This window comes from Strongylocentrotus purpuratus, unplaced genomic scaffold, assembly GCF_000002235.5.
Source record: "Strongylocentrotus purpuratus isolate Spur 01 unplaced genomic scaffold, Spur_5.0 spur5_scaffold_6, whole genome shotgun sequence".
NCBI lineage: Eukaryota > Metazoa > Echinodermata > Echinoidea > Camarodonta > Strongylocentrotidae > Strongylocentrotus > Strongylocentrotus purpuratus.
In genome coordinates, this window is record NW_022145612.1 from 5,228,756 (window position 1) to 5,256,361 (window position 27,606).

The 27,606-nt window shown below is 35.4% G+C and overlaps 1 protein-coding gene across 3 annotated transcripts; it reads right to left on the reverse strand.

Moving 5' to 3' along the window:
* Window positions 1–14: 14 nt before the first annotated feature.
* LOC589684 lies at window positions 15–27,056 on the reverse strand. Of its 3 annotated transcripts, none has more exons than XM_030972540.1 (11): window positions 26,950–27,056; window positions 22,000–22,053; window positions 18,660–18,722; window positions 17,393–17,537; window positions 16,892–16,946; window positions 12,965–13,021; window positions 12,732–12,849; window positions 7,278–7,477; window positions 5,941–6,010; window positions 4,596–4,698; window positions 15–3,851 (listed from the first exon to the last, which is right to left on the reverse strand). In XM_030972540.1, the coding sequence occupies exons 1-11, from the start codon at window positions 26,995–26,997 to the stop codon at window positions 3,766–3,768; spliced, it is 999 nt and encodes a 332-aa protein (XP_030828400.1). In that variant the 5' UTR covers window positions 26,998–27,056; the 3' UTR covers window positions 15–3,765. The 3 variants fall into 3 exon arrangements, with proteins under 3 accessions (XP_030828400.1, XP_030828401.1, XP_030828402.1); XM_030972541.1 differs by having other exon boundaries at window positions 4,591–4,698; XM_030972542.1 differs by lacking the exon at window positions 12,965–13,021.
* Window positions 27,057–27,606: the final 550 nt, after the last annotated feature.

Consider the following 27,606-nt stretch of genomic DNA (forward strand, 5'->3'; position numbering starts at 1 on the left):
CAAACATGTACAAATGAATCTTTTTGACAAAATTTAATGAAATTCCAATGGAAAATTCCATTTAGGACACGGTATAAACCAACCATAAATACTTAGGAAAAACAATAGAACATATTGTCCAATCTCAAGCCAAAATGCCTAGTACCTCCATAGTAGTTCACTGAAACTATATGAAGGTGGTACTGCTCTGCATTGAAGTCACTAAAATATTTCAAGGCTTGAAGAAAATCATAAGTCTTAAATTTCTCATTCTAAGGGTAAAAAGACACTTGATGCCATATTTCCTGAAGGCCAGGTTGCCCAATACAGGAACTCGTCACTTCTCATCCCTTGAAATACCTCTCCACTCCATTATAATGTCTTTATCCATTCACATAATGTAAAAATGCAGTTTCCCATAGAAAATACAAGTAGAAAGTTTAGCATAGATTGAGATTGAGATACAAAAGTGGAGGACCATCAGTCCGATGGACACTCAGATTTTTCAATCGTAATTTCATCTTTCATTTGAGTATTCCTGACTACCTTATCTCATCCATTGGTATCACACTGATTCAATTAAACAAGAAACTCTGCAAATAGAGAAGCCTGTAAGAATGGCAGGACCTTCTGTATTTCTATGTGAAGATGGATAATCATTAAAATGACAAATTCTAGAAATGAATAGATCAAACTAGCCGATACTTATGCAGCACTAGTTTGTGACTTCCCACCTTCTACTCGTAATCATAAAATTTCTCAATCAGAATGCACTTATAAAAAAATATCTCAAGAATTATTCACATCCACCTGATTGTTTTGTAAGTCTTTCAAAATGGGGGGAAATCGGGACAAAGAGAAGGGATACTAAAAATTCATACCAAAATGATAAAGAATTGAAAAGCATTTCCACACATTGAACACTTTAAGGTTATCACTAAAATGTATAAATTATGACCAAGTTACGATACATACTAAACACTTACGATTATCATGATAATTATATATACCATATGTACAGACAATAGTCATCATGTCTTTTTTTATCCAAAACAGGCACTTCTTAAACCAAACAAAGCGAGTTTGGCTTGATACTCAAGGTAAATGTGTTAAACTTGTTTGTCTACTGAACGAAAAGAAAATAATTTATTCAAGAAGCTTTGCAACCTTCAGCAGCATTTGAACTGATACATATCTATGTGTTGGAAAGATATTACCATAATTCTATCACCTTTCAGATAAAAAGAGTCCATTTCTTTCGAATCTTTTTCGAACTGGACTTAGACACTTTACAATTGATAAATCATGGGTAACTTATGCCCATATCTGCACCGAGAGTGAGGAAAATCTACCAATAAAACCCATTTCCCCCTTCTAAAAGCATAGTTATCCTTGGGGGTCTTTTCTTTTTTTAATTTCGCTATTTCATAATGATAAAATTAAAATGCATAATTGCATTACAGACGATATCATGCGCATCATAGATATTTCATCCAATGTGATGAGTAAGGAATGATCTTGAGATACTGGGTTACATGGACTTTAAAATAGTACAAAACAGAGAAAATAACATATCATCTTCATCATCATTCTTCACCTAGTCCAACAAATTCATTTAAATATGGTGTACCTCGGGTGGTAAATCTGTACCCAAGGTTTAAAATCTACAGAAAGGAATTATCATTCAATTCACCTATCTGGTCTAGTTTAGAATGAAACCTAGAAATGAACACAGAATTTTCTTTCATGATTCAAAATAACTCTAAAGGTATACTATAATGTAAGAATCTTAATTGACAAGGCTTTATAAAAACACCCATGGCAGCCTCTAACAATCTTAAACAAAAAACTATCTTTGGTTGGTTTGTTGTGAAAGGAAACTAAGCTATTTTTAGCAAAGGAAAAAGACATTAATGGATTCACCAGAAATAATACTATAATCCTAATAAAAAGACCTCTGTCTCAGTTAACTTACCCTGCTGTTTCAGATATCAACACAAGATTCATAGTTCAATATGTACAGAACAAGACCAGTTATATCGTAACAAAAACATTATTACATCAGCTCATGTCATCTGAAAAACAAAAAACCTTTACAATCTAGCACTTTCTGGTTTACAAGTATGGATGGTAGAACATTTTTATCTCTTTCAAATAAAAAGTATATAGGTCACTTGACTTTCTCTGCTCACATCAAAAATTAAAGTTTCTTTACAATTCGTAGCAAAAAACTTGCACCATGGTTTATAATGATAAAGTATCTCTACATAAAATAACTTAAGCCAGATTGTTTTCTCTCTAGGCAAGTCTGTTGGCTGCTACACTAATCTGGCTGCGGTGAATAAGGACAGTTGGTGCATTAACATCTGCATGGACATTTGTATGTCCACTCTAGGTGCCCAAGTGATTTGGTGTTAATAATCATATAGATGGTGTGAACATTAATGTGTAGCTCTCATAAAGATAAGACCTGTGCATTAATTGACTAGAGGCATGTGAAATATGTGCAGATTTGGTAAAATGTACTTTGAAATAGATGTTCACATTTTTATTGAGAAAATAACCGAAGACACATTTTTCTTTGCATATAGAAATAATGCTAAATATAATTAAACTGAATAATTCAGTCAACATATTTAACTATTCATTGCCATTCTCCATGAAAATTGTCTTTTGTCATGGTGGACTTTTTTTCTGAATATATGAAGCTGCTTTCTCATGAAAATGTGTAAAACCCATTTCAAAAGTATAAAATATTGAAGTGATAAAACGTGTATAAGACCTTGATTTTACAGCAAAAAAACAATGCAGAAATTCAATTTCAATGTTGCTATAGCAGCTTCACACTTTGAAACAATCATCACTTCCATTTCTTAGGGTATTCAAGCATTGCCAACTTAGTGCCAAAGATCTTGTGCAAAGAAATGACCAAAATACTAAACTTGTGCTCTCAGTGATTGTAGTACATATTTGAGAAGTGCACAAAAAACATTGGAAATTTTCAGGTACTGGAATGGGAAATTTTGTTAGTGCAGGTACAGTTTTTAATAATTTGAAGGTGATTAACAAAGAAGTGATTAGTGAGCAACTTAGACTAAAGTGGTGTAATTTTGTGCCTTAAAAGATTCTTTCTAAAATATCACACCCAAGCACACACTGAGGTTTTCAAAAATGTATCTGCAATTTGCAAGTACTGGTCGATATATGAAAATAAACAACATATCCAGGAGATTTTTAAAAAATCTAATATTACACCAAAAAGGATAAATAAAGATACAATCAATAAATATGAAAGTAATTTTTCATCTAGATTTCAAAATTTCATTCTCTTTTAGATTTCATAATTTTGTGTTTGATTAATGAAATAAAAAAAAATCACTACAAGTTTATGACACAATTCAAACAACTTATTTCATTGAAACATAATTTGACTACTCAATATATATATACTACAAAGAAAGTAAATAACTGCACTCAATAGAATTTCTAGAATTCTCTAATAATTATCCAAAATCTACAATCACATAACAGTACAATATACACAAACACTGGGAATTTGATTTTTCACCAATTATATACTCATGATTACAATCCATTTTTTCTTCAAAATATAAAGATCTGAAGGAAACAAGATATCTTATAAACAATAATTAAATTGGTCTTCTCTCTTTTCCTTAAATAAACATAATATACACATAATATAGAATTGCTAGGCTAGAATGATTATCTCTCTCTCGCTCTCACTCTCTCTTACATGCACCGTATGATTTAGAGGGTTTTTTATGGTTACCATGGCAACTGCATCACTGGAATACCAACTGGGGTTGCATTGATGGATAGAGCTGATGGGTAGTCATTTCTATTCTCTTGGGCTGTGTGGAAGAACAAATTTAGTGAAAGCATGTTTATTAGATTATTCCATGTAACTGAGTGGGGAAGAGTGGAGGATAAGGTAATTCAAAACGTACTATTTATCTAAAGCCTTAAATGTTTTAACCATGAATGTAATGAAATTTGATGGGATAGCACATGAAAGATATTAAAGCTTCTATTTTCATGTTGTCTCTCTAACAGAAGTTTCAATCTAATGGCCTTTTGGGAAATATTGAGAAGAATTAAAAGACCCCACTGTTGGGAGACAGAAGGTCCACAAAAGGGCCTTACGGAATTAAACTCAACAATTACAAAACAACTTTTTTTAATGATATTTTTTGTTGCAGTAACCTTTCATGGTACACTGGACTATAGCTATTTGACATAAGAAATAGCTTCAGTATTACCACTACTTTTGATAAAGCTGGAAAAGCTGTCAAAATAATTATGTATAAATCAAATGATCTGTTTAGATTCATAAGTGCATAACATAATGGCTCCAAACAGACATTCACATTCAGAAATGATTAGGTTAATAGAAATTAGGTGTGAAAATGCGCGGAAGTATTGAACCTGAATCGCGGCTTCCTCTATTCAACATCTTACTCTCATTAACTGCTGACTAATTAGCAAGCTAGAGTCCTAGCTACAAGGTCATTCTGGCAGGCTTCTGATGTGTCCTGGTATGTTCATCTCAGTGGAGTTTAATTTAAGGGGGAATTCTATTTTAGACCTCACCTCACCCATATTGGCCTTGGCAAACTCTACACGAAGGCCACCACGGTCACTTGACTTCAGCATCAGCCCCTGAAGGTGGGCCAGGGCTTGCATAGCAAACCCTACGTTCTATTAAGAGTCAAGAAATCATATAAAGAGAGAATTGGGAGAGGGAGAGAGAGAGAGAGAGAGAGAGAGAGAGAGAGAGGGAGAGAGAGAGAGGGATAGGGAGAGAGAGAGATAGAGATATAGAAAGAGAGATAGAGAGCAAGAGATAGAGAGAGAGAGAGATAGAGAGGGGGAGGGAGAGAGAGAGATAGAGAGAGAGAGAGATAGAGAGATAGAGAGAGAGAGAGAGATAGAGAGAGAGAGAGGGAGATAGAGAGAGAGAAAGAGATAGAGAGAGAGAGAGAGAGAGAGAGAGAAAGAAAAACAAGTGTTAGATTGATATTGGGGTCTGTGTTAGATAAACTCGACCCTTCTTGTGAAATCTTATATTACCAAAAGGAAAACTTCTACCTCAATCTAACTTCCTGTCTTACTTTAGACTGTACATAAACCCAGCGTCAGGATGAAATGTGGGTAGGATACAGTGTCTATAATATGGACATTTGTTTGCTGGGAGCCAGCAAAACATTAAAATACTTGTAAAATGACTGCAGTTCAATGCACTTTTTAGCTCTAAGCAGATAGACGATTGCTGTACTATCTTCATTCTGCTCTATGTAGTAAAGAAATTTCAAGGAAATATTTACTTTGGGAAAATTAAAATGTAAAATAATGTTGAATCTTTGAAATAAAAGATAGATTTAAGTATAAAAACATTCCCATTTTCTGTTTTGAAGATATCTTTTGCATATGTACTGTAATTCTTCTGATTTAATGTCTAATATCTTCATCTTTATTACATGAACAGATGTACAGGAACTGCTCTGAAATATGTATTTAGTAGATATTTCAAACATAATTATCATTAAATAATTGATACAAATGAGTCAGCCCAGTCTTTTCTTATCCCTTATCAATATCTGTCAAACCACAATGTAGGACAGAAAATGGACAAATCTAGAGTCAAGAATTAGGGTAATTGTAATGATAAGACTGTATGCTTATGGTTTGCAGCATGATATGCAAAAGTTCTGCACTCTACAAATTCCCCAACATTTCCTCCATCTATTAACACTCTCCTTTGTTTAAAGTCACTAACACTTCTTAAATCTACTCCCTAACAGAGCACTTCAAAAGTGCTTTAGAATCAAATCCCTTATACAACTCCTATAAATGCCATAACAAAACTTGATTTCAAGAGGCCATATTTATTTTGATTGCCCTTGTTAGTGTGTAGCAATTAGTTGGCTAATGACAATTTACCTGGAATTCCACAAAACAGCATGGCGCACCTCCTTTGTTGTGCATGCGTAGTCGGTTAAAACCTGGGAGGCTGGGGGAGAAAACAAAACATTTTAAACAGTTTGAAACAATCTGATCGTTTCTACGCAGTGGGAGCTACTTAAGATCTACATTCCAATAGATTTGAGAGTACGCATTAGGGTAATGGACTTGATTATTCTCTTAGGGGACTAAACTAAATACAGAATAAAAAAATACCGGTATGAATGTAATAGATATTGAATAACTTTTTTTATAGAACAAAATATCCAAGATCAACGCTGTTAGCTTGCAACGTAGAAAAACTGAATGAGTATGGCTTTTGTTCCTTATTCTCTTTGTGGTTTGGTAGAGTAGGAAGAAAACATTTTAGGTAAAATTTAAAAATAAAAAAAGTAGACAAATATTGTATGTAGCCATCCTGTGTAAAGTGAGGAAAAATGGGAATGCTTCTATTAGCAGTCATGTGTTAAGTCTTCACAGATTCATTTCAATTTTTCTGATGGTTAAGATCCTTGCATAAAAATGAATGTGATTCTATGGTGTGAAAATACAAGTGAACTGTGTGCTTTGTGGATCAAAGTTTTAAAAAAGAAAAAAATTCACAACTTGTCAAACTTACCAAGCACTCAATAAACTCATTCCTTGATTAGGAAACTGCTAAAATGGTTGGGTGCTCATGATTCTAATGATTGTGAAAGATACCTACGCGAATCTTTGATTGAATCCAAGGTTTGTGAGGTGATTTGTAAATGACAGAAAAGCAGTAACATCAGATTCTAACAAAAGTTGCTAATGAAGGATGAAGTAGGGGATAAAATTCAGATGCAATCTGGTATGATGTAGGTGTGTAGTCTCAAACACTGATTCATTAGTGTATCTTCCAAGGTTAAAATGAGGATTTGATTGTGTTAAAATTCAATTGTTAAACTGGTTTCAACTTTTGGCTCCTTTTGGGAAGGGACTCCAACAATTTGTTTCATCTTATTCAAATTCAGGCAATTCCATGCAATGCCTCATGTATGACATAAGTCTTTCATCCAAAATGAAAAATATCTGTATATGACCCATGCCTAGTTTTTCTTACTTGACCATCCCTCACTTGTCATATCAACTGATTCAGCACTTTTGTTGGAAATAGATAAACTCATGTCACACAGGACACAGTACATGGAGTCCATCATCAAATCCTTCCTTTGATCTAAAAATTGTTGAATCATGGCCCCAATCTCCAATATCAAGGGGTTTGCATGTATGTATCAAGAATGATCAAAAACAAATCGGAAGGAAAGTGTGACTTGTTTGTAGAGAGAACTCACCACCTGAGTGTGTCGCGTAATTCCTGCTCGGATGTGTTAGTCCCAAGGTTGGCCAAAAATAGCGTTGAGCAGGCGGCCCCTGAGTTAGCCATGGCTACCATAGTGGCTGCATTGGCCATACTGATAGGGATGGTTTGTTGGTGGGGGAGGGGTGTGTGTTGCGTGGGGGTATGTGCGACGGCCTGGGGGGTGTGGTGAGGCTGCATGGTGGATACAATCAACAAGACAAGGATAAGAGGTATGGAGGGGAGGAAACAAAAATATAAGAAAGTCAATCAGTTTCCCCGGTTGCAAGTGTGATTTATTTTAAAAGACAGCCGAGAAAAGGTGAACAAAATTAATAGCAGGTCTCTGTTGTTGGACGGTTGTTTTTTGAGAGTGGTAAATCCGCCTCTTTAACTCAGGTATCACCTTTTCTTGTTGCTTAACATGTTTCATAGGAATTTCCAATACTGTTAGAAAGAATGAAGAAATTCTGAACAAGTCCATTTCTTTGACAGCATACTCTCGATGAATGAACTGACATAATAGACACTTCTCTCCTTTTTAATGGATTATGTATCATTTGGGAATTTAACAGTACAAGAACAATGTTCCTGCTTAATATGTTTGAAGAAAATATGGGACATTACACTTGATATGACTCCCAATGAACCGCAAGTTTGAAAAGCAAGGGGAAAAAAGGAAGATGTGAGCTCAAAACATTGTGGAAACAATCAGCACTTATCAGAGGAATTGTATAAAGCATCCATTAAAAAAGGAGACAATCCATTATCTGACATCATTAGTTCATTGATTATCATACAATTATGCATTTTAGGGAAATTGTTTTGGTGTAAGATGTTACATAATTCTTGTTGCACTTAACTTGTTACCATCACTGTAAGATTATTATATCTTTATATAGAAAAACAAAAAATCTAAAGCTCAATATATGCCTAAATCTCCTCTTCCCCTATTCTTTATTTTTAATTTTTACCCCCCCCCCCCCCCCACTAAAGTCCCAGTACCTTTAACATTGAGTGGCTCTTCCTTTAAGTTGGGTTATTTTTATAACTTTCTACCAAAATAATAATTGTGACACAAATCTTGATGAGTATGGATTTGTATAAGTTCATCTTGTAAGTTTAGATGATGAAATGTGTCACTTTTAATTTGAATTATCTAATGTTAGGAAAAGAAGTCGATACGACCAACTTTAACCCAATGACATTAAATTCCTTAAAACCCTTCTTACCTAGAATGAGAACATCCTATCTTTAAATTTTGTAAATTTGGTTTCAAAGTATGTTCTCTGTTAAAACAATTTAATTTATTTTATATAATTATACACCTTCTTTACTACTTTAGTTCATACATAAAAGTTGTCCAAATCATATAAATACTTGTGTGAAACTAAAATAATGTTAACTGTTTCCTCTTAAATAACCCACTGCTTGTTATAGAATCATATCGTCGCTGTTTTCACGAAGTGACGGTAGTGAAAACTAGATGGAATTTTGACTGCGCGCAGTCGAAAATGATGCCTCCGCCATAGAGCAATTTAAACAAGTTTGGAGTTTAAATCTCCAGTGGTTCTTGAGATATCATGATAACAATCTCAATGTATGGAATTTCATAAGTTGACCTCTGTGACCCTTGACCTTTGACCTACGTGCTCCAAAATCTAATCAGATTGTCTTCCTATGGTGATACACACTATCATTAAGTTTGAAGTTTAAATCTCCAGTGGTTCTTGAAATATTATGATATGGTGATACATACTATCATTAAGTTTGAAGTGAAAATTCTCCAGTGGTTCTTGAGATATCGCGATAACGATCTCAATGTATGGAATTTCATAAGTTGACCTCTGTGACCCTTGACCTTTGACCTACGTGCTCCAAAATCTAATCAGATTGTCTTCCTATGGTGATACACACTATCATTAAGTTTGAAGTTTAAATCTCCAGTGGTTCTTGAGATATTATGATAACAATCTCAATGTATGGAATTTCATAAGTTGACCTCTGTGACCCTTGACCTTTGACCTACGTGCTCCAAAATCTAATCAGATCGTCTTCCTATGGTGATAAATACTATCCTTAAGTTTGAAGTTTTTACATCTCCAGTGGTTCTTGAGATATCACGATAACAATCTCAATGTATGGAATTTCATAAGTTGACCTCTATGACCCTTGACCTTTGACCTACATGCTCCAAAATGTAATCAGATTGTTTTCCTATAGTGATACACACTATCACTAAGTTTGAAGTTTAAATCTCCAGTGGTTCTTGAGATATCATGATAACAATCTCAATGTATGGAATTTCATAAGTTGACCTCTGTGACCCTTGACCTTTGACATACGTGCTCCAAAATCTAATCAGATTGTCTTCCTATGGTGATACACACTATCATTAAGTTTGAAGTTTAAATCTCCAGTGGTTCTTGAGATATTATGATAACAATCTCAATGTATGGAATTTCATAAGTTGACCTCTGTGACCCTTGACCTTTGACCTACGTGCTCCAAAATCTAATCAGATCGTCTTCCTATGGTGATAAATACTATCCTTAAGTTTGAAGTTTTTACATCTCCAGTGGTTCTTGAGATATCATGATAACAATCTCAATGTATGGAATTTCATAAGTTGACCTCTATGACCCTTGACCTTTGACCTACATGCTCCAAAATGTAATCAGATTGTTTTCCTATAGTGATACACACTATCACTAAGTTTGAAGTTTAAATCTCCAGTGGTTCTTGAGATATCATGATAACAATCTCAATGTATGGAATTTCATAAGTTGACCTCTGTGACCCTTGACCTTTGACATACGTGCTCCAAAAGCTAATCAGATCGTCTTCCTATGGTGTTACATACTATCCTTAAGTTTGAAGTTTAAATCTCAAATGGTTCTTGAGATATCGCGCTAACAAACTCAATACAAGGAATTTCATAAGTTGACCTCTGTGACCTGTGACCTTTGACCTACGTACTCCAAAATCTAATCAGATCGTCTTCCTATGGTGATAAATACTATTCCCGAGTCTTAAGTTTAAATCTTAAATGGTTCTTGAGATATTGTGATAACGGTCAAACGGGACGGACGTACGGACGTACGGACGGACAACCCGAAAACATGATGCCTCCGGCACCACCTTCGGTGGCGGAGGCATAAAAATTGCATTCACTTTGCGTTACGATTTTCCTCACTACCACCGTCACTTCGTGAAAACAAGGACGATATGTACCCTATTTTATGGATCCTATTCACTTTATGCTACAGGTGGTTTCGCTCCTGTGCAAGCAATTTGACTTGATATACACCCTTTTAAACAGAAATTGATGGTTGAGTAGAATAAAGAAAGCCTATATATATGAAGTGACGCCAGCCATAAAATCCTTCCTGTACATAATAATTAGTTATCATCATAAACTTGCCTAATCCTGTCTAAAGTTGCACCATCCCTCCATTCATTTTCACTACTATTGCTTGTATTATTTTACAGCCTGAACAGGATCGTAAATATAAACGGCCATCAAAAGATAATTTACGGTCTCAATTTCTCAAACTCGCCACCCTCTCAGATAAACAGGCTCTCAAACGAAATGCCAAGAGTGTTATGATATTGGTTTAATAAATAGTTACAAATATTGGGCTTGAGAGTCGGGGCACTGCCGGATATAATTAAATGGATTTTATGATCTTAAGTAGATGCTGAAGTACTGTGAATAGGCCAGGAAAATGAGAGAAAAAACTGCCAACATGTGAAATTTTCAACAATAAATCTTACCTCTAATCATTATATCAGCATTTTGTGCCAGAAATGTTGTTGGTTGCAAATAGTTGCATGTGCTCTTAATTTCATTGGATGCAAGAATTGAAAATTGAATCTTTTGAAAGTGCATAAAAAGGTCAGTGCCCTTGGTTTTTCGTGCACTTTGAGAATATCACATGCGCTGTTCACACAATCTAAAAAAACATCAAAATGACATGGTGTGCATGTTGAATGCTTCAAATCAACTGGTCTAAACACAGCAAATCAGTGAAACTAGCGTATAAAGGAAAACTCCTACTTATGCACTAAAGGAATGGATCTCAAACTTACACCTGACCTCATAAAAAATACAAAAAATACAAAATGACAGGAAACACTATTTTATGTAAATTAAGGAGTTATCTTGAAAAAAGGTGACATTTTTACATTTAAACACTTTATCAAATTATCACCTACATGTACATGTGCTCAGATATTTGTCTCATAATTAATTCTGTTGGAGTGGAGTGGTCATTGTAGAGCATTATTATCTTGATTATTGTAACAGTGTTATTTGTTGCAATGGCCTTACAACAAATAAGTGCAACGAGGACATAGTGTTTTGCAGTTTTGTAAAAAAAAATATGATAACAACACCTCAATTGAACAGAGTGATAATGAAATTTGTTAATCATTCAAAATTCTCTATTTTGTGCTATCTGCTGAGCTCCAGAAAGATATTAATTCATTTCCATGTACTATGAAATGGACTTAATGTATATGGCTCTCAGCAGATGGGATAACACCTAGGTATAATCATAAATTCACTTTTTACTAGGTTCTCTTGAATAATTGGTTAATTTGAGAGTTATTGTATGAACTGCTTCTCCACAAGTGATTTAACCTACATTACACTGCTGATTGTTATCAAAATAAAAATTGTGACCAACAGGTTGATATTCTACATAACATGAAATGTTACCACATACATGTGTGAGTGTGAGTTGAGATTGTGTTGACTGTGTGCATTGTTACCTGTGATGACTAACAAATACCTTTCTACCTTATTGTAAATGTTTCCACATTACAAGCACAATGATTGTGTCATAATTGAGGTACACATCTATAGAACTTGCTCAATGTATTATTGTTGTCTATGATTTCTACATGTTTTTACACCGATATCCCAAAAACGAATTTCACCAAGTGCTTTGTGTCAAAATGGAAGAAAAAAATCCAACACATCACAGTGACCTTTTTCCAATCCTTCATTACCAAATGACCAATAGCCCACAGAAGTCATTTGAACCCATGACAATTGTAACACACACAGTTTGTATTTGGCCAAGTCCAAGTTATTTTGTCCCGTATAAAAATACTCACTACATCAGATTTTAAAATACTGGATCATTGCATTAACTTAGCCCTTCTAAGGCTTGGATGAGACTAAATATCAAGGAAAAATTACTATATCAATGTTATTTGTGTTCCTTGCTCCTTGATACTTGGTAACACAAGGAACACAAATTGATCAAATAACTTGGACTTGCCCATTTCCTTATTTTACAAACTAATATGACATTCAAATTAAGAATGTTTATATCATTATATATATCATTTTAGTCTCGGCATTTAAAACAAGGATGTAGTTGGCTGAGAGGAAGACTTATTAGGGTCTTTGAAGTGGAAGCCTATTTTGATTTCTTACCAGGACATAAGCAAGTCTAGCCCCATCAGTAACGGGTAGCTGTGCATGGATGGCTGGTTGGCCCAACACAGGGTGATGCACCCCTCCAGTCGAAGCCGTTAAATCTGTGTACGATAATCTGGAAACACACAAGAAAAGGAAGCATGTAATTGGTACAAAAGTAATGCAACATATTCATTAGATGATATTGCAGCAGAGTGGAATAAAATAAGACTGCTCTTCATAACACTAACCCTATTCTGTGGTTACCCAATGCAGGGTGGTGTACCCCGCCATCTGTGTACAATGATCTGAAATGAAGGATAGAAAAAGTGGGAGTCAATAAATGAATTTGAAGTTTTCATGAGATGACAGCAGTCTGGAAACCTAAATATTACAGCAAAAATGGAAATTGACAAGAAAATTTGATTAATCAACTATCATCCGTTTAACCTTAACTAATCTTAAGTTATAAAGGCAACATTCAAAAGCATGAACAATCCAAAAGAAAAGCATATAAGTCATTGCAAATTGCCCTCTAGAATAAAATCTTTCTCTTTGTGTGTGTGTGTGTGCGTGTGTGTGTGAGTGTGTCCGTAAAAGGTCACTTTTAAATTGCATTTCAAAACATGGAGTCTATTTGATTATAATCCTCAGGGCTCTAACCTGTCCATTCTCATTAATTCATACAGCATGACTAATTGCTGCTAGAACCTCCCAAATCTCAATCATACTTCCAAATAACAGGAAAATGCAACTGCTTGTATATTGTAGGTTTGACATATTTGGAAGAGAGAGAGAGAAAAACAAATATAGTTTCAAACTGGGGATGTGCTAACAAGAATTGTCAATATTGCATTGTCTTTTGACATGTTGATTTGTCCTAAGCAGCATGCAAACAAATTTAACAAAATTTGCCCCTTGACAGTCATTTTGAACAAAACACTTTGCTTGAGTCAGTGCCTCTTGGTGTCTTTCTTATTATCTCTCTTCATCGTTAGGCATTGAATAACTTCACATCGACGCATCGCTCGGGCCAGCAAAGATTGCATTACGTGCTTCCATAAACAAGTTTGAATTTGTGGAGCTCAACTAATCGTCTGACAGCGATCAGGGCCAGAAAATCTGTTCACTTTGACACTAATGTGAGTGCTTGCTCTCACATTCAATTTGTATCAATGGGAGTCAAGTCAAATAGGTGTGAGGGAGGGAGGAAGGTGACCGGCAAATGAGAGTGATAGAGAGGGAAGAGAATGTGGGGAGAAAGAATGATATAGGGATGGATTGAAGAAAGAAAGGAAGTTTGATCAGGGGGATAATATAAGGTTTGAGCTTAGCGAACAAGCACGAGGCATGAAGGGATATATAGCAAATGATATACAAAGTCAGAAACAGAGAGAGAGCGAGGAATAAATAGAAATAGGATATTTAAACGGAGTGAAAGATAAATTGAAATATAGAAACAAGTGAGGGAAGGAGAGAGAGAGAGAGAGAGAGAGAGAGATAGAATGACACATCTTTTCTTTCATTATACGATATAGAGTATATCTTGGCTAGTTTGTCATTGTGAACCATGAGTATGATTCATGTAAACTGCTTTATTTATTTTTTAATTAAAGCTGTGATATCTCTTGGAATTAAACAATATTCAGAAAATTTTGAAACCTGAATTTAAATCCCTGTATGTCCAAAGTTCCCTATTTTTTCTATATGATCCTCTATGATCCTCTATGTTTGGATTCCCCTGGATAACAGTGCATCTGAATGCGAAATCAGAGGATAACTATTCCTGATTACTGACCAAACTGATTTTAATAGCAGATATCGGTGCCGGGTCAGTTTTTGCAGAGGTCCAGGTGGCACAATTTGTTCTCCCAAATTGAAATAAACCAAGGGTTAAGAAAAAGTGCTTTTTAAGGTTTACTAAAAACAGAACACTTTTTCATCACATATAACTATCATAAGGTATCTGGAGTTTGCACAGAGGCATTCAAGTCAGGCTCCCAAAGAGTTAATAGAAAATGCTTATCAAAATGTCCACTTTGTCTTGAGAGACTATGAAATTTGAACGGGTATACTTAATTTGATAATCAAATGTTGAATGCATTTTAGGCACTTATGTACAAGAGAGGATTATGACCATTTCATAGTCCATCACTTGGCAAATAGCACTTATCAATGTGTGATTCCCAATGCTCTGCTAAAACATGCTCGTACATTGCTGATTTATGTGACTGTTTAATTGCCCGATGTACCGTGACACAAGGCGTTCACTTTCATTTCAAATTCAAGAAACAACTGCAGCGGGGGGACACTACCCTGGCTGACATTTCAATTCTGATCAGAAGAAGAAGAAGAGTACGCTTGAGTGAACAAACACACAAATGAAAGACGCTACAAAGTGAGTGTAATGGTTTCCGTTCAGCAGTCAGCTTCATTGCACTTGATGCATGCGAGAAGACGAGACAGAGGAGAGAAATTCTTCATAATTTAGGGCTTTCTTGGCAGGCAGTCAAAACCACTGTCTCATTTAGAATTGAGATGTACATGAAGCAGTAGAAGTACAAAGCAGTTTACACTTCAAGTTCAGATACTGCATGCATTAAGTGTTGATCAAACTTTAGACAGGGAGGGCATTAACATTTTAATGGTAATCTTCAGTTCTAGTGAGAAAAAAGAAAGGTCTTCTTTAATCATTTGAATAAGATCTGAACAAAAAATTGCCAAAATGCTAAGCATGAAAAGCTGATGAATCATATTCAAGACCTTTCTAATGATGAGTAAAATAGCCAACACAGACACTTAATTCTGAGAGTGGGAAGAACACATGAACCTTGCCGAAGCTATCTCAAATTTATTGTGTTTCACAGTTTCCAGCATGTTGTTATTTCATGATTCTACGTAAATATTGGTCCATACAAAGCAAATACAAAGTGCCTTTCCATCACAATCAACAATTCATAATGAAGTAAGAATATTTTTCAGACAGTTTCTCTTGACATAGCCTACAACTTTCTTATCAAAACTCGCGATTGCCTGTATCTTTAATCAGAGGTATGTGTTGCATGTTGTAATTGATAACAGCTTAGGTGAACCATGTGATGACAGCTTTATTCAAAACATCAATGTCCTCTGTTGAGTGCTAGGAGAGTGTTAACTCACTTGCTTTTAAACAGAGTTAACGCCCTTTTGGGTCTAACGGGACGACATACACATCACATTTCATGAGCATTCATGTGCTAGGGCATTCTTGTGATTTCATTTACCTGGGAATCAATGCATGACCTACAGTCTATGGAATCCTATGATAAACATGGATGCATCTGTCAAAGTCAGAAGGGTGATACCCCATTCATAGTTATTGCTCCTTCTGGTTCTATGCAGACAGCATAGCTATGTACATATCACAAATCATGAGGATTCATGTGCTGGAGGAGTTCCTATGATATCATTAACTTTAGAATCATTGTATGACCTACAGTCTTTGGAATCCTATGATAAACATGGATGCATGAGTTGAGAGTCAGAAGGGCGATACCCCATTCACTGTCGCACAGAAATAATGTCCTTCTAGCTCTAAGCAGGAGACATATGTACACATCAGGATTCATGTGCTGGGGGAATTCTTGTGGTGATATTTATTTCGGAATCATTGTATGATCTATAGTCTTTGGAATTCTATAATAAACATGGATGCATGAGTTGAGAATCAGAAGGGTGATACCCCATTCACCTTTACACAGAGTTAATGCTCCTTCTGGTTCCATGCAGACAGCATAGCTATGTACACATCACAAATCATGAGGATTCATGTGCTAGGGAATTCTTGTGATATCATTAACTTCAGAATCATTGTATGATCTATAGTCTTTGGAATTGTATAATAAACATGAATGTATCCGTTGAGAGTCAGAAGGGTGCGATCCCATTCACTTTTACACAGTGTTAATGCCCTTCTGGCTCTAAGCTGGAGACATATGTACATATCACAAATCATGAGGATTCATGTGCTGGGGGAATTCTTGTGGTATCATTAACTTCAGAAACATTGCATGACCTACAGTTTCTGCATATCTATAATAAACCCCAATGTGTCTACTGAAAGCAAGAAGGGCATTAGCTCTGTTTAGGAGCTAAGATCCTTCTGGCTCTTAGCAGATGAATGATGAAATGTGACTTACGGGTGATGTGCCCACTGCTCAGGTGCACCAGGTAGAAAAACTGTTCCCAGATCATCTGAGGAAAGGCAAATAGAACCACACATTGATATAATTCATACACAGCAAAATTAGTTTGAATCAACATTTATTGTTCCCTTTTTAGTGCTAAATGTGAGTTTTTAAATAATTTATCAACAAAGCAATTGATCATTTAATTCTCTAAGTCTCATTATCTAGACAAACATGTCACTTATTTCTATCATCATTAACACCACCGTCATAATCATCATATTCATGATCATTATTATCATTATTATCATTATTAGTGGTAGTGGTAGTGGTAGTGGTAGTGGTAGTGGTAGTGGTAGTGGTAGTGGTAGTGGTAGTGGTAGTGGTAGTGGTAGTAGTAGTAGTAGTAGTAATAGTAGTAGTAGTAGTAGTAGTATTAGTAGTAGTAGTAGTAGTAGTAGTAGTAGTAGTATTTTATTATTACTTATATTCAACATAAATGAGTAAACTTACAAGGATCTCTGGGTGTTAGAGGTGGTCCCACCACTGGGTTAATGGCAGGTAAAGGCGATGTCTGTTTAGGTTTGGTCACTTTGGTGTTGGATTTGGCAAACTCCAGCCGTATCGTCTGCGGCAGCTCTGGATCAAAACGCACTCCCTGGTATTCAAGGAAGAAAGTAAAGATTTTATATAATTAAAAAACAACATTGTCACAATATATAAGAGTAAGATATTTTGTGTAATTCATGATACAGCTATTTAGATTTCTATTTCTTCACTTTGGTGTTGAATCTGGCAAACTCAATCCACTCAGTCCATGACTGCCTCATAAAAATGCACATCAGGTATTTTTTAATTCGCTGGATACGATTTGATTTCAATTAAACAGGAATTTTTCATTATCAAACTTAGTATTCAATGAAGAATTCTTCCTTTCCCTATCCTTAATACCGGAACCATTCATCCTTGTTAGTATTTGGTAACTTACATATAACTACTTATTTAATTAAAAATACTTGCATCTGTTTTCCCACGTGAGAGTGAAACAGATAAAAACATACAGTAGGGGAATACAGTCATGACATCCTGGTTGTATCCTGGTTCTAACCAGTTCATAGTCCATGTATGAATTACTTTCAGTTAGGAATGGCAAAGAAGGACAGAAACTTTTTACTTTGTCTAAGAACAGGCAGTAGTTCACACTGATATATTTAATACACTATAGCACAGAATAGCTAATTTGGTGAAAACATCAAAATCTGTACACACACAAGAATAGAATCAGTGGACAAAAAAATACAAAGAACATATCTGAGTCAAGAACACTGAACAAACAAAACAATAAAATAAAAAAACAAGACAGATTTTTAATAATATGTTCTCATTGAACATCTAAAAGGTTTTATGTCTCGAGATCTTTCCTTGATAGCAGGATGTCTTTATAGAACATCAGGCAGCGAAACCTCTCAAGAGCTGAGATTTTAGAAATATCTCCATTACCCAACCTCCTCCTGTATCCAATTTCAAATAGGAGGCTACAAAGCCATTCTGCAAACAAATATGAAACGTCCTCAGGCATGGTAGGTAATATCAACCTAACCTAGCAGAATGGAGCTATAGAAATTATGAAGGCTATCACATCGGGTCTCCCTTTTTTTTAAAGACACTGAGCGGGGAAATTTGCCTGTATGAGGTCTCCACTTTCAGATTAATATGTGGGGACGTCGAGCAACAGCCTCTTATTAAAAATGGTTGCCTATAGGGGGCGACAATTACTCACCTGGAGTGCCTGTTTTGCCGCTTCTGCACCTGCACGCGATTCAAATGTGACGAAGCCCACAGGCTGGTGGAAGAAATCATGGGGGAGAAAGGGAGAATCATAAATAAAAATGGGTAAAAAATATAAATGAGGGAAAGAGAAAGTGAAGATTGATTATATTGGAATTATGGAGAAATGCATTATGGATGAGAGAGGGACAAAGAGGTAGATAAAAATGAATAAATGCATGTAGGTTAGAAGTCACAGGAAATTACAATTTAAACCCAATAAAGAAGAAAAATGCATGAGATGAAGAAAAAAATATCTATGGAGATAAAAATGAATAAGAATTAATAGACAAGCATATAATGGGATGGCAAGCATGAACAAAGAAACAATATTTAAAGAATAAATAAAAACCAAGAGATAAAAAATAGGATGAAACGGGCAGACAACCTGAGAAGGACAACATTTGTGAGGAGAGATAGAGCAAGCTAGCCAGAATGAGAGAGAGAGAGGGAGAGAGAGAGAGAGAGAGAGAGAGAGGGAGAGACAGGGGAGAGGGAGAGAGAGAGAGAGAGACAGGGGGAGAGGGAGGGAGAGAGAGAGAGAGAGAGAGAGAGAAGTATGGACGGATGAAGAAAGACAAAGAAAAATACAACAGAGAGAGGAGAAGCAGCAGTTTAATACCTCACAAAAATGCTATCTTAGTGAGATGTTGAAACACTGATAATCAGTGATTTTGAACAAAATACAGATAGAATATGTTCATTAACCAAGCTCTATCATTTGCAATCTTTAGATACCCATCATTAAAACTCAGAAATGTGAATTTGGTGTTTTGGGTAAAAAGAGAGAAAGAGCCACTGTACAAATACGAAATCCTCTCCTCCTGTATGTGTTACATTGCAAAACTATGGAACGCATGCTTACTGCTTACTGCTTAATTTCCTAGTGGAAATGTCGTCTGTCATGATATCAAAATGTTAATAGGTATATGACAAGTGCTAACGGCAAACACATTACTGAAATAGAAAGTATGTCAATTAACAATATGCCCTTGGGGATATTAGGGGGAAATATTAAAGAGAAATGCGCCATCACCCTCAATAAACAAGCGCCAGTAGAGTCCATTTTTATGAGATATTTCTGATATGAGTCAGCCTTCAAGATCTTAAATTTGTACTTTCTCTCTGTGGCAATATGTCACACAAATTTATCTTTTATCATTACATAATTTTGTTTATTGCATTCATTTAATATTGCACTATACTTCTGAATGAACAACTACCAGTGGATGTAAATAGATGCTTATCTTAATGTAAATCTGTGCTTTTATTCTAAAGCAGATATGTATATATTGTATAATTGAGAAAAGCATTATATCCTAGGAGTAATATTTCATCACAATGATGGAGTTTTCTCTGTTTCATCTCAAATATCTCTGCATTGATGGGTTAAAATAACATTGGACCTCTTTACTGAAGATTAACAAGGCACTGTTTTATTCTATGTGAGATGCAGACATCATGCTGACCACTGTATATTATTATTTTAATTTTAACTAACTCTTTTTAACCTTATTATAGTGTGCTACATACTCATTTAATATTTGAATGTTGGGAAAAAATTAAGTAAATTGGTAATAATCCAATACCATAGACCAATGATGACTTTTAAAAGGTCACTGACCATACCACATATCTAGAAGTCGACCCCTTCTCAGTGTCTAGATGAGTGATGTAGGATAGTAGTCAAGGGAATGAGACTTGATCACCAGTCTCATCACTCACTAACCCTATGCTCCAAGCACACACACACACACACACACACACACACACACAGACACTCTTCACTTTGTACTTTCCCTTCATGTTTGGTCTACTCACATTTCAATTTCTCATTAGTCTGAGAGCAAAACATTTCTACTGAAATGACCTTCACTTGACCTTAATAATGCTAAAAATCCTGATCATATTCACAAGGACAAATGGAACTACGTAGATATTGTATTTTTGAGTGAATAATATAGTTTATCTTGAATGTCATCCAGTGGAGCAAACTTGGTGTGCCTGCAGCAAACAAGCTTGTAATTTTCATATTTAATAACTGCACAAAATTTCTGTCATTCCTTTTTTTTCTTCTTTGCATGGTTAAGGTGAATAATAAAGTGGGAGCTTTCTCATTCTATCATATTCCAGGGTGAAGAATACCATAGTAGTAATGTGATCTGAAATGAATTGCTCTAGAAGTGCTCTCATATTTCAAATTTGGCAATATTTTATTAAAAAACTTTGGACCAAATTTTGATGCCATATACATGTATAGTGTAGTATCACACACTCATATCTATGTTTTCAGCAATATTTAGTAAATTTGAACATTTGCTATAATTCTGCACAATTCTGAATTCTCATAAAGCACATAGGTCCCTATTTACTATCTAATCAACCTTTTCCAACCATTCTGAAATGTTTCTTTTCAATATCAAGTCCATATCCACTACTCAACATCTTCTTCAACTTGGCAACACATTTTACATTACAATTTTGAATAAGTGAGATAATCAAACATCTATTCCCTCTGAACCTGATACAGAGAACACACTCTGACTAGCAAGCTCTCGAGACAAGAAGAGCTTTGATAAACACACTGGTCCAGTCTGGCAAGAATCCGAGGCACGTCGGCTAATAATTGTGTCACTCACATTACGGCTACTTACTACCCCCTGTTGGTATGCTTGGTATCCCTGCAGTCCGAGTGAAGGGGCTAAAGTACAGATGCACCTTATTCACGGCAACATGTTTTCCTAGAGGTCTTTATTAGAGTTCATTTTGGATTTTATGGATGGCTGGGATGATCTGTTCTAAAATAAGTTGCATGTGTTTTGTGAAGAAAAGAATTCATGCCCTCAAAGTATATGCATGAACAAAGAGTGATGTCATCTGGTTAAAGCGTGGTCGGTGCTCTAACGATGTGCAAATATGATGTGCCAGCATGGAATACAATTTTGCCATCGTCACTTATTAGGCGAATTCATTTCCAGTATAAGATATATTTGATTTTAAAGATGACTATAAAAAGTGGTAGTGATTTTGCACAATGCAATAGGTTTCAGTTTTTCTAGTAATTCCTCAGTCACACCAACCAAACGGACACCATACATGTACCACCAAGAGACCAAACTAAACAAATATATATATATATTAGCCCAAAAGGAAAACAAATTGGTCAGTTTGGAGTCGGTGTGGAGTTAGTTTGCCAGTGTAACTGAGGTAAATGTATAGTAAAGTCTACTTTGCCTACAAACTGTGTTTAAACAAATGCAAACAGAGAAAAGACAAACTTGGGTACGTCTTACCGATTGGTTCTTTCCGGGTTTACTGGTTACTTTCAGTAATGAGCCTTCATAACCCTGCAATGAAAAAAAAAAGAAAATATATGATTCATTCAAAAGAACAAATGATTTGTAACGACTTGCAATAGAGTTTTGACACAAAATGATCCTTATCTCTGATTGGCTACCAAACAAAGTAGGAATTGAATTTAATTGAATTGATCTTTATTTCCTTCATCATAAAAACATCATAACAAACATATGAAATACAAAACATAGCGTACAAGTTAAAGAGAAACATAGAATACAACAACACAAATATATATGAATGTGGAGACCAATAAGACAGGGTACATTCTATTACAGTATCCTACCTGCAAGCAAAGCTTTTTTTCTATGTTGTGTTTGTTTTATCTTGGAATTATTACAAAATGGACTCTTTTTGGTACAAAAAATGTATTCAAAGATCAGATCTACATGAGAGTACCACCCCAAACAAACTTAATACATGTTATTATCTATGAGCTGATTTAAAATAGGTGGTCTATATTCCATACTGAAATTACATGAGGTTAACATGGAGGCAAAATGATCCATCTTCAAAGCCCTCCAACAATTAAGTGAAATTACATTCATATAGAGACAATCTTACAAAACAACCACTCATTCATTAAGGGTCTGGATGTGCATTTGTTCTACAGGAAAGATTAAGAAAGGAATTTTTTGTTTGTGAACCTTCATCTTTTAGCTAACATTATATACCATATTATATATTTCTCACTGCTTAACATAACATACAAAAATAGCTAAAGGAAACTGTTCAGTGTTCACTTTTTAAGATCACAGGGTCAGTGTTTATTTTTACTTTTTGATACTCTTTGTAACTTGGACTGAAAGTATATTTATAAATAAAGCATTTGGGGGTAATATTTTAGACTCCCATGTCATATCAACCTACTCCTCCTGTCAAAGTTCAGGTTGGATTCCCGAGCGGGAGCGGGTTATCGACATTGTAACTCTAACCCCATATCAGATACTTTCACCACCGATCGTCATCCGAAGACACAAAACTGTCAACAGATAAGAGATGATTGCAAGCTCCCATATCACAATCATCTCAGGGATTAGCTCATATCATGCTGTCAGTACTAGTGTCATGTTCAAGGGACTACTAGCTAGCTAGCTAGCCTCAGTAAAGATTGGACTGCCATGGCACCATGGAGGCATATTCTATTATTCTATGACCCATGCATATCCAGATCTTGGTATCATGAGGGGAAGATATCTCAGCTCACATGTGATCCATGTATATAGATACATATAGTTCAGTTCGAAAACCACTTTGGAAGGTCCTGGTTTGCATTAAAAAGGGGGTTTCTGTCCATTTTTTTTTTTTTTTTTTTTTTGGGGGGGGGGGGGGCAAGTCATTTAAGAATGTATTTATACATTATGCATTTTTCCATCGCAATCCTACAACTATTTAAACTGCTAACTACTAGGATAAAATGTGATTGCATATTTTTCTTGGTAGGAAATTTGTAAGGAGGGGCAAATTGCACCCCTCCCCCCCCCCCCCTTGCCCTTCCTCCAGATATACCAGCTGCCTGGGACTGGTGGTATTTTGATAACTCCATGCGCTCACACAACCAAACAGCATGCTATCATATATAAGGGCCTGATTGCCATAACATTAAAATGTTCTGAGTCTGTGGAGATGTGTATTTGAGGATGTGCTTTCCATCTATTCAGTGCTGCTGCTTTATCTAACACACATTGATTTAAAGTACCAAAATATCACTACATGTATAACTAATGCCAGAGTATACAAAGTTGCTAATTGGGATATGTTATCAAAGAAAATATATGTGACAGCACTAAAACTCCCTGATTATGATGCCTAAAAATTGACAGAAAACAACCTAATTCTATTTGATTTTTCTGGCAAATAAAGCATTTAATAGAATGACACAACCATCTTAAAAATAAATCTTTAAAATGTATTAATATTTTGATTATTTTTCATACTTCTTTTCTTCTGATTTTATACAATGTTTATTTCTGCATGAAAGAAGATTACTAATGATTGGTTTCAAGTATACGAAAGTATTTGTTCAAAAAAGACAATCGAAGAACAATTTTGTTTAATGAATTGTGACAACTTTCATATAATTGAAAAACAATGCTGTGGAATAGCATATTTGGAAGAAAACAGGTCACTTCTCAATAAGCCCTTTTTGTCTGAAACAGGGAAGAAAATAGGCAGGGAAAAAAATTCATCTATTTTAGTACATCGATCCCTTCCTCCCCCCTACTACATTCTTCCGGTTTTAAAACTACTGATGACCCAAAACGACTCCCTAGTTTTCCTCATTTCCTGAAGTTGAAGAGAAAGCGCTGTTGGGGAGGAATTCGATCCTCCTCGTATCTGAAACCTAAAATCCATCCCAGGGGTCTTTGTCATTCTATCTACTGGGTTCTGCTTGCTAATGACTGATGAATGTGTACAAATAACAAGGGGATTCAAATCCCTCTATGATGAGAAATGCTTTGTAACGCTATACCATGTTGTGTCTCGAGTAAACTTAAACATCAGAATGACTTTTAAATAAACAACTTTGCCTTGTACTTGAGTGGTTAGGTTCATGGTAAGCAGTCAACATGTATGGTAGATGCTTAGGCTGATAAATTCTTTTGAAGAAAGGAAAAATCTAAAACTTTAAGATGATCTTTACTAATCTTACTTATGATATTAAAAATCAATGTTTAAATATTCTAATCCTGATGATCGTACTATTACAAAAGCAATCTTTTCACTACTACAGTTAAGTAGAGAATGTAGACAATTGCCTTTTGAAAGAATATTAAATATAGAGGCTTGTTTTCAGTAGAGCAACCCAGCCTTCATTTTCTTAATCAAAAGAACATTATTGTTGGGGTTCCTTCCCTTGTAAGCTTTTAATAGAACTGACTTTTCTTTTGAGCAAAGATGGAAGTCAAACATAGAAACGTATTAGTGAAGCAATGATGCTTCAAAGAGTCTTGTTTCTTCAACTTGGTTGATTGCATCAGCCCAAGATCTCCCAAGACACATAGTTACCATGGTTACAAGTGAATTACTTGCAATCTAGCAGTTTTACCCTTGCAGTGTTGGTAGTGTTCAATCAATCACAAAGTGTTTGCATAATCATCACACTCTTGCATGAGTTGTTTGTGGCAAGGGCGGTTAAAATACTTTTTTCTTTCTCTCATGAATCTCTCCTTTTCCATACTTCATCCCCTTTTCAATTTTCTCTTCATCGTGCCTTATTCAAACACGAGTAGAGTTGTCTGCACTTTTTAAAGCATTATAGAGTAACATAAAAATAAATTCTGTGTATGTCTTAAAAAAATGAAACCCACATTTCACATCAAGATGCCATCTAGGTCTGATATTAGACACAAAGAAATTAATTGCATGTTCATTTGCTTCCTATGGCGTCGCTTTATAATGTTGAAAACAGGTGAAAAGCATAAATTCTCTTTCAACATTAAAAAGTGGTGAATAAATGTATGATAGCAATGATAATATTTCTTTTATTTCTTTTGATATTCACCTCCACTGGGTGCCGCAATCTGCTTTTATAAATGTATGCACCTCTTCCACTTTCCTCTAGCTCTCTCCATGCCATTTTCTGATACACTTACAACATTTGTTTTCTCTTTCTTCCTTTCTCCCTTTCTTTAGAATCCATTCTTTCTCTTTCTCGTCATATTGTTCAGAATGCGATTTTTCTCTATTGATCTGACCAATGGATGAGGGAGCTATACAGAGATGCGCTCCAGTTGCTAGGGATGCACATCAAAAGAGAGTGTTTTCTCCATCTTTTATCTCCTAATGCATCTTGGCCATTAGGGATGCCAGCAAGAACTCCCTCCTTCTAATCTGGATAAAAGTATCAACACTTTGGTCTTTCACGCCTGCATCACACTCTGGGTAAATTGCAGGTTCTCATCAGTTGGAGCAACACACATCCTGACTGGACTTTCAAGAATGCACTACAAATCTTAGTGGCATGCATGCAAAGCTTTAGTGCATCCATAGCCCATCACTACCTCTAAGGTTATGGAACCGTTTCGGTGCATTACATCACTGGCTGCGCCGGGATGCGATGCGAACTTGGTGTTTGCACAAGTATAAAATTCATTCAGCAAATAGATTAAACCTAGATTTGAATCGCTTCCTTATCTCCAGAGTCACATGCATATGCTTGCAAATGTCTGAGAATTTGACTAGGGTGAAGAGCAAAAAAGTGAACATTCCAAAAGATTGTCCATTCTTTATTTGGTAGTGTCTCAATGGGGAAGTGACATCAAAGGATTTGGCGTATAAAGGAATGTCTTTCAATATTGAGTTACCACAGGTGAAAGGAAATGCACTTCTTCGCTGTGGATACATTTTTGTAAAACAATCATTTTACTCCTTGAGTTGCCTCTCAGTATGCAAACATACACTGCAAATAAAGTTTTATGATGCAAGAATTATTTTAATTAATTAAATTTAATTATATTAATAATTGTGCTTATTACATCTTCAATGTCTCTATGTGCTTAAAAAAAATATTAATTCATGTATACATTTTTTTCTTCATGATCTATTAACCCTATTTTCAATTCAAGAATACAGCCTTTTTTCCCTAAAATTATTGGATGTAATATAAATTTGTGTTAGCTTAAACTAATTTGGAACTTCAGGGTTAACTGAAAATGAATGTTGCTGCTTAGAAATTAGCCATGTTCCTATATTCAGCTTCCTTATTCTCTTCCTCACTAGTATCTCAAGGAGATATGAATACCTTACCTTGTTAACGCTAAAACGCTGAAAACTAAGTTTTGACTTGACTTATGAATGGGTTTTATGGCACCAGAATCTGAAGGCAGTAGTCAGTCAAGATGGATTTACAATCATTTAATTTTAAAATGAAATGAAAAATGTACCTGATAGGCTCTGAACAAGAGGTAGAGTTCCCTAGGCTTGGCATCCATAGGTAGGCCGCTAACAAATAGGGTCCGCACCTGCAATAAGATGAAACAAGAAAGGAGAACGAATTAATGTACATGATTATTATGATGTCCATTACGGCAAAAGGATGCAATCAAGAGAGAGAATGAGAAGGAGAGAGAGAAGGAGAGAGAGAAGGAGAGAGAGCAGAGACTAGACAGAGAGACAGAAATGAGGGAGGGGAGGAGACAGGGAGGGGAGAAGACAGAGAGGAGAGGAAATGGAGAGAGGAAATGGAGAGAGGAAATGGAGAAAGGAAAAAAGACTAGAGAAGAGAAAATTATTTTGTGGGAAGATATCAAAATAGTGAGGTTAAGTAAGAAAAAATAGAAGAAAACAATGGCGAGGTTTAACACACAATCTTAGATGATATCTATAAAAAATAGCTCTTTTTGGATTTGAATAAAATATTCGAAAAATACAGACTAAAAATACACAAACTAGCTATTTAAAGAAGGACTGTGTATTTTTTGGACAAAGAGAAATCAAATGAATTGAAGCAGTCTTCAAACCCCAAAAATCTTGAGGCCAGGGTGGTTTTTTTCATCTATGGATGACTATCCTAGACTATTCAATTATTAATGTGTAAGGAA

Excerpts from the sequence above, each read along its gene's own strand:
- LOC589684 (XM_030972540.1), bottom strand. The coding sequence starts at position 26,997 with ATGGATGCCAAGCCTAGGGAACTCTACCTCTTGTTCAGAGCCTATCAG. Across the intron at positions 13,022-16,891 it reads GAGCAGTGGGCACATCACCC|ATCATTGTACACAGATGGCG; the intron begins GTAAGTCACATT and ends CCTTCATTTCAG. Across the intron at positions 7,478-12,731 it reads CTAGACTTGCTTATGTCCTG|CCTCACCACACCCCCCAGGC; the intron begins GTAAGAAATCAA and ends TCCACCATGCAG.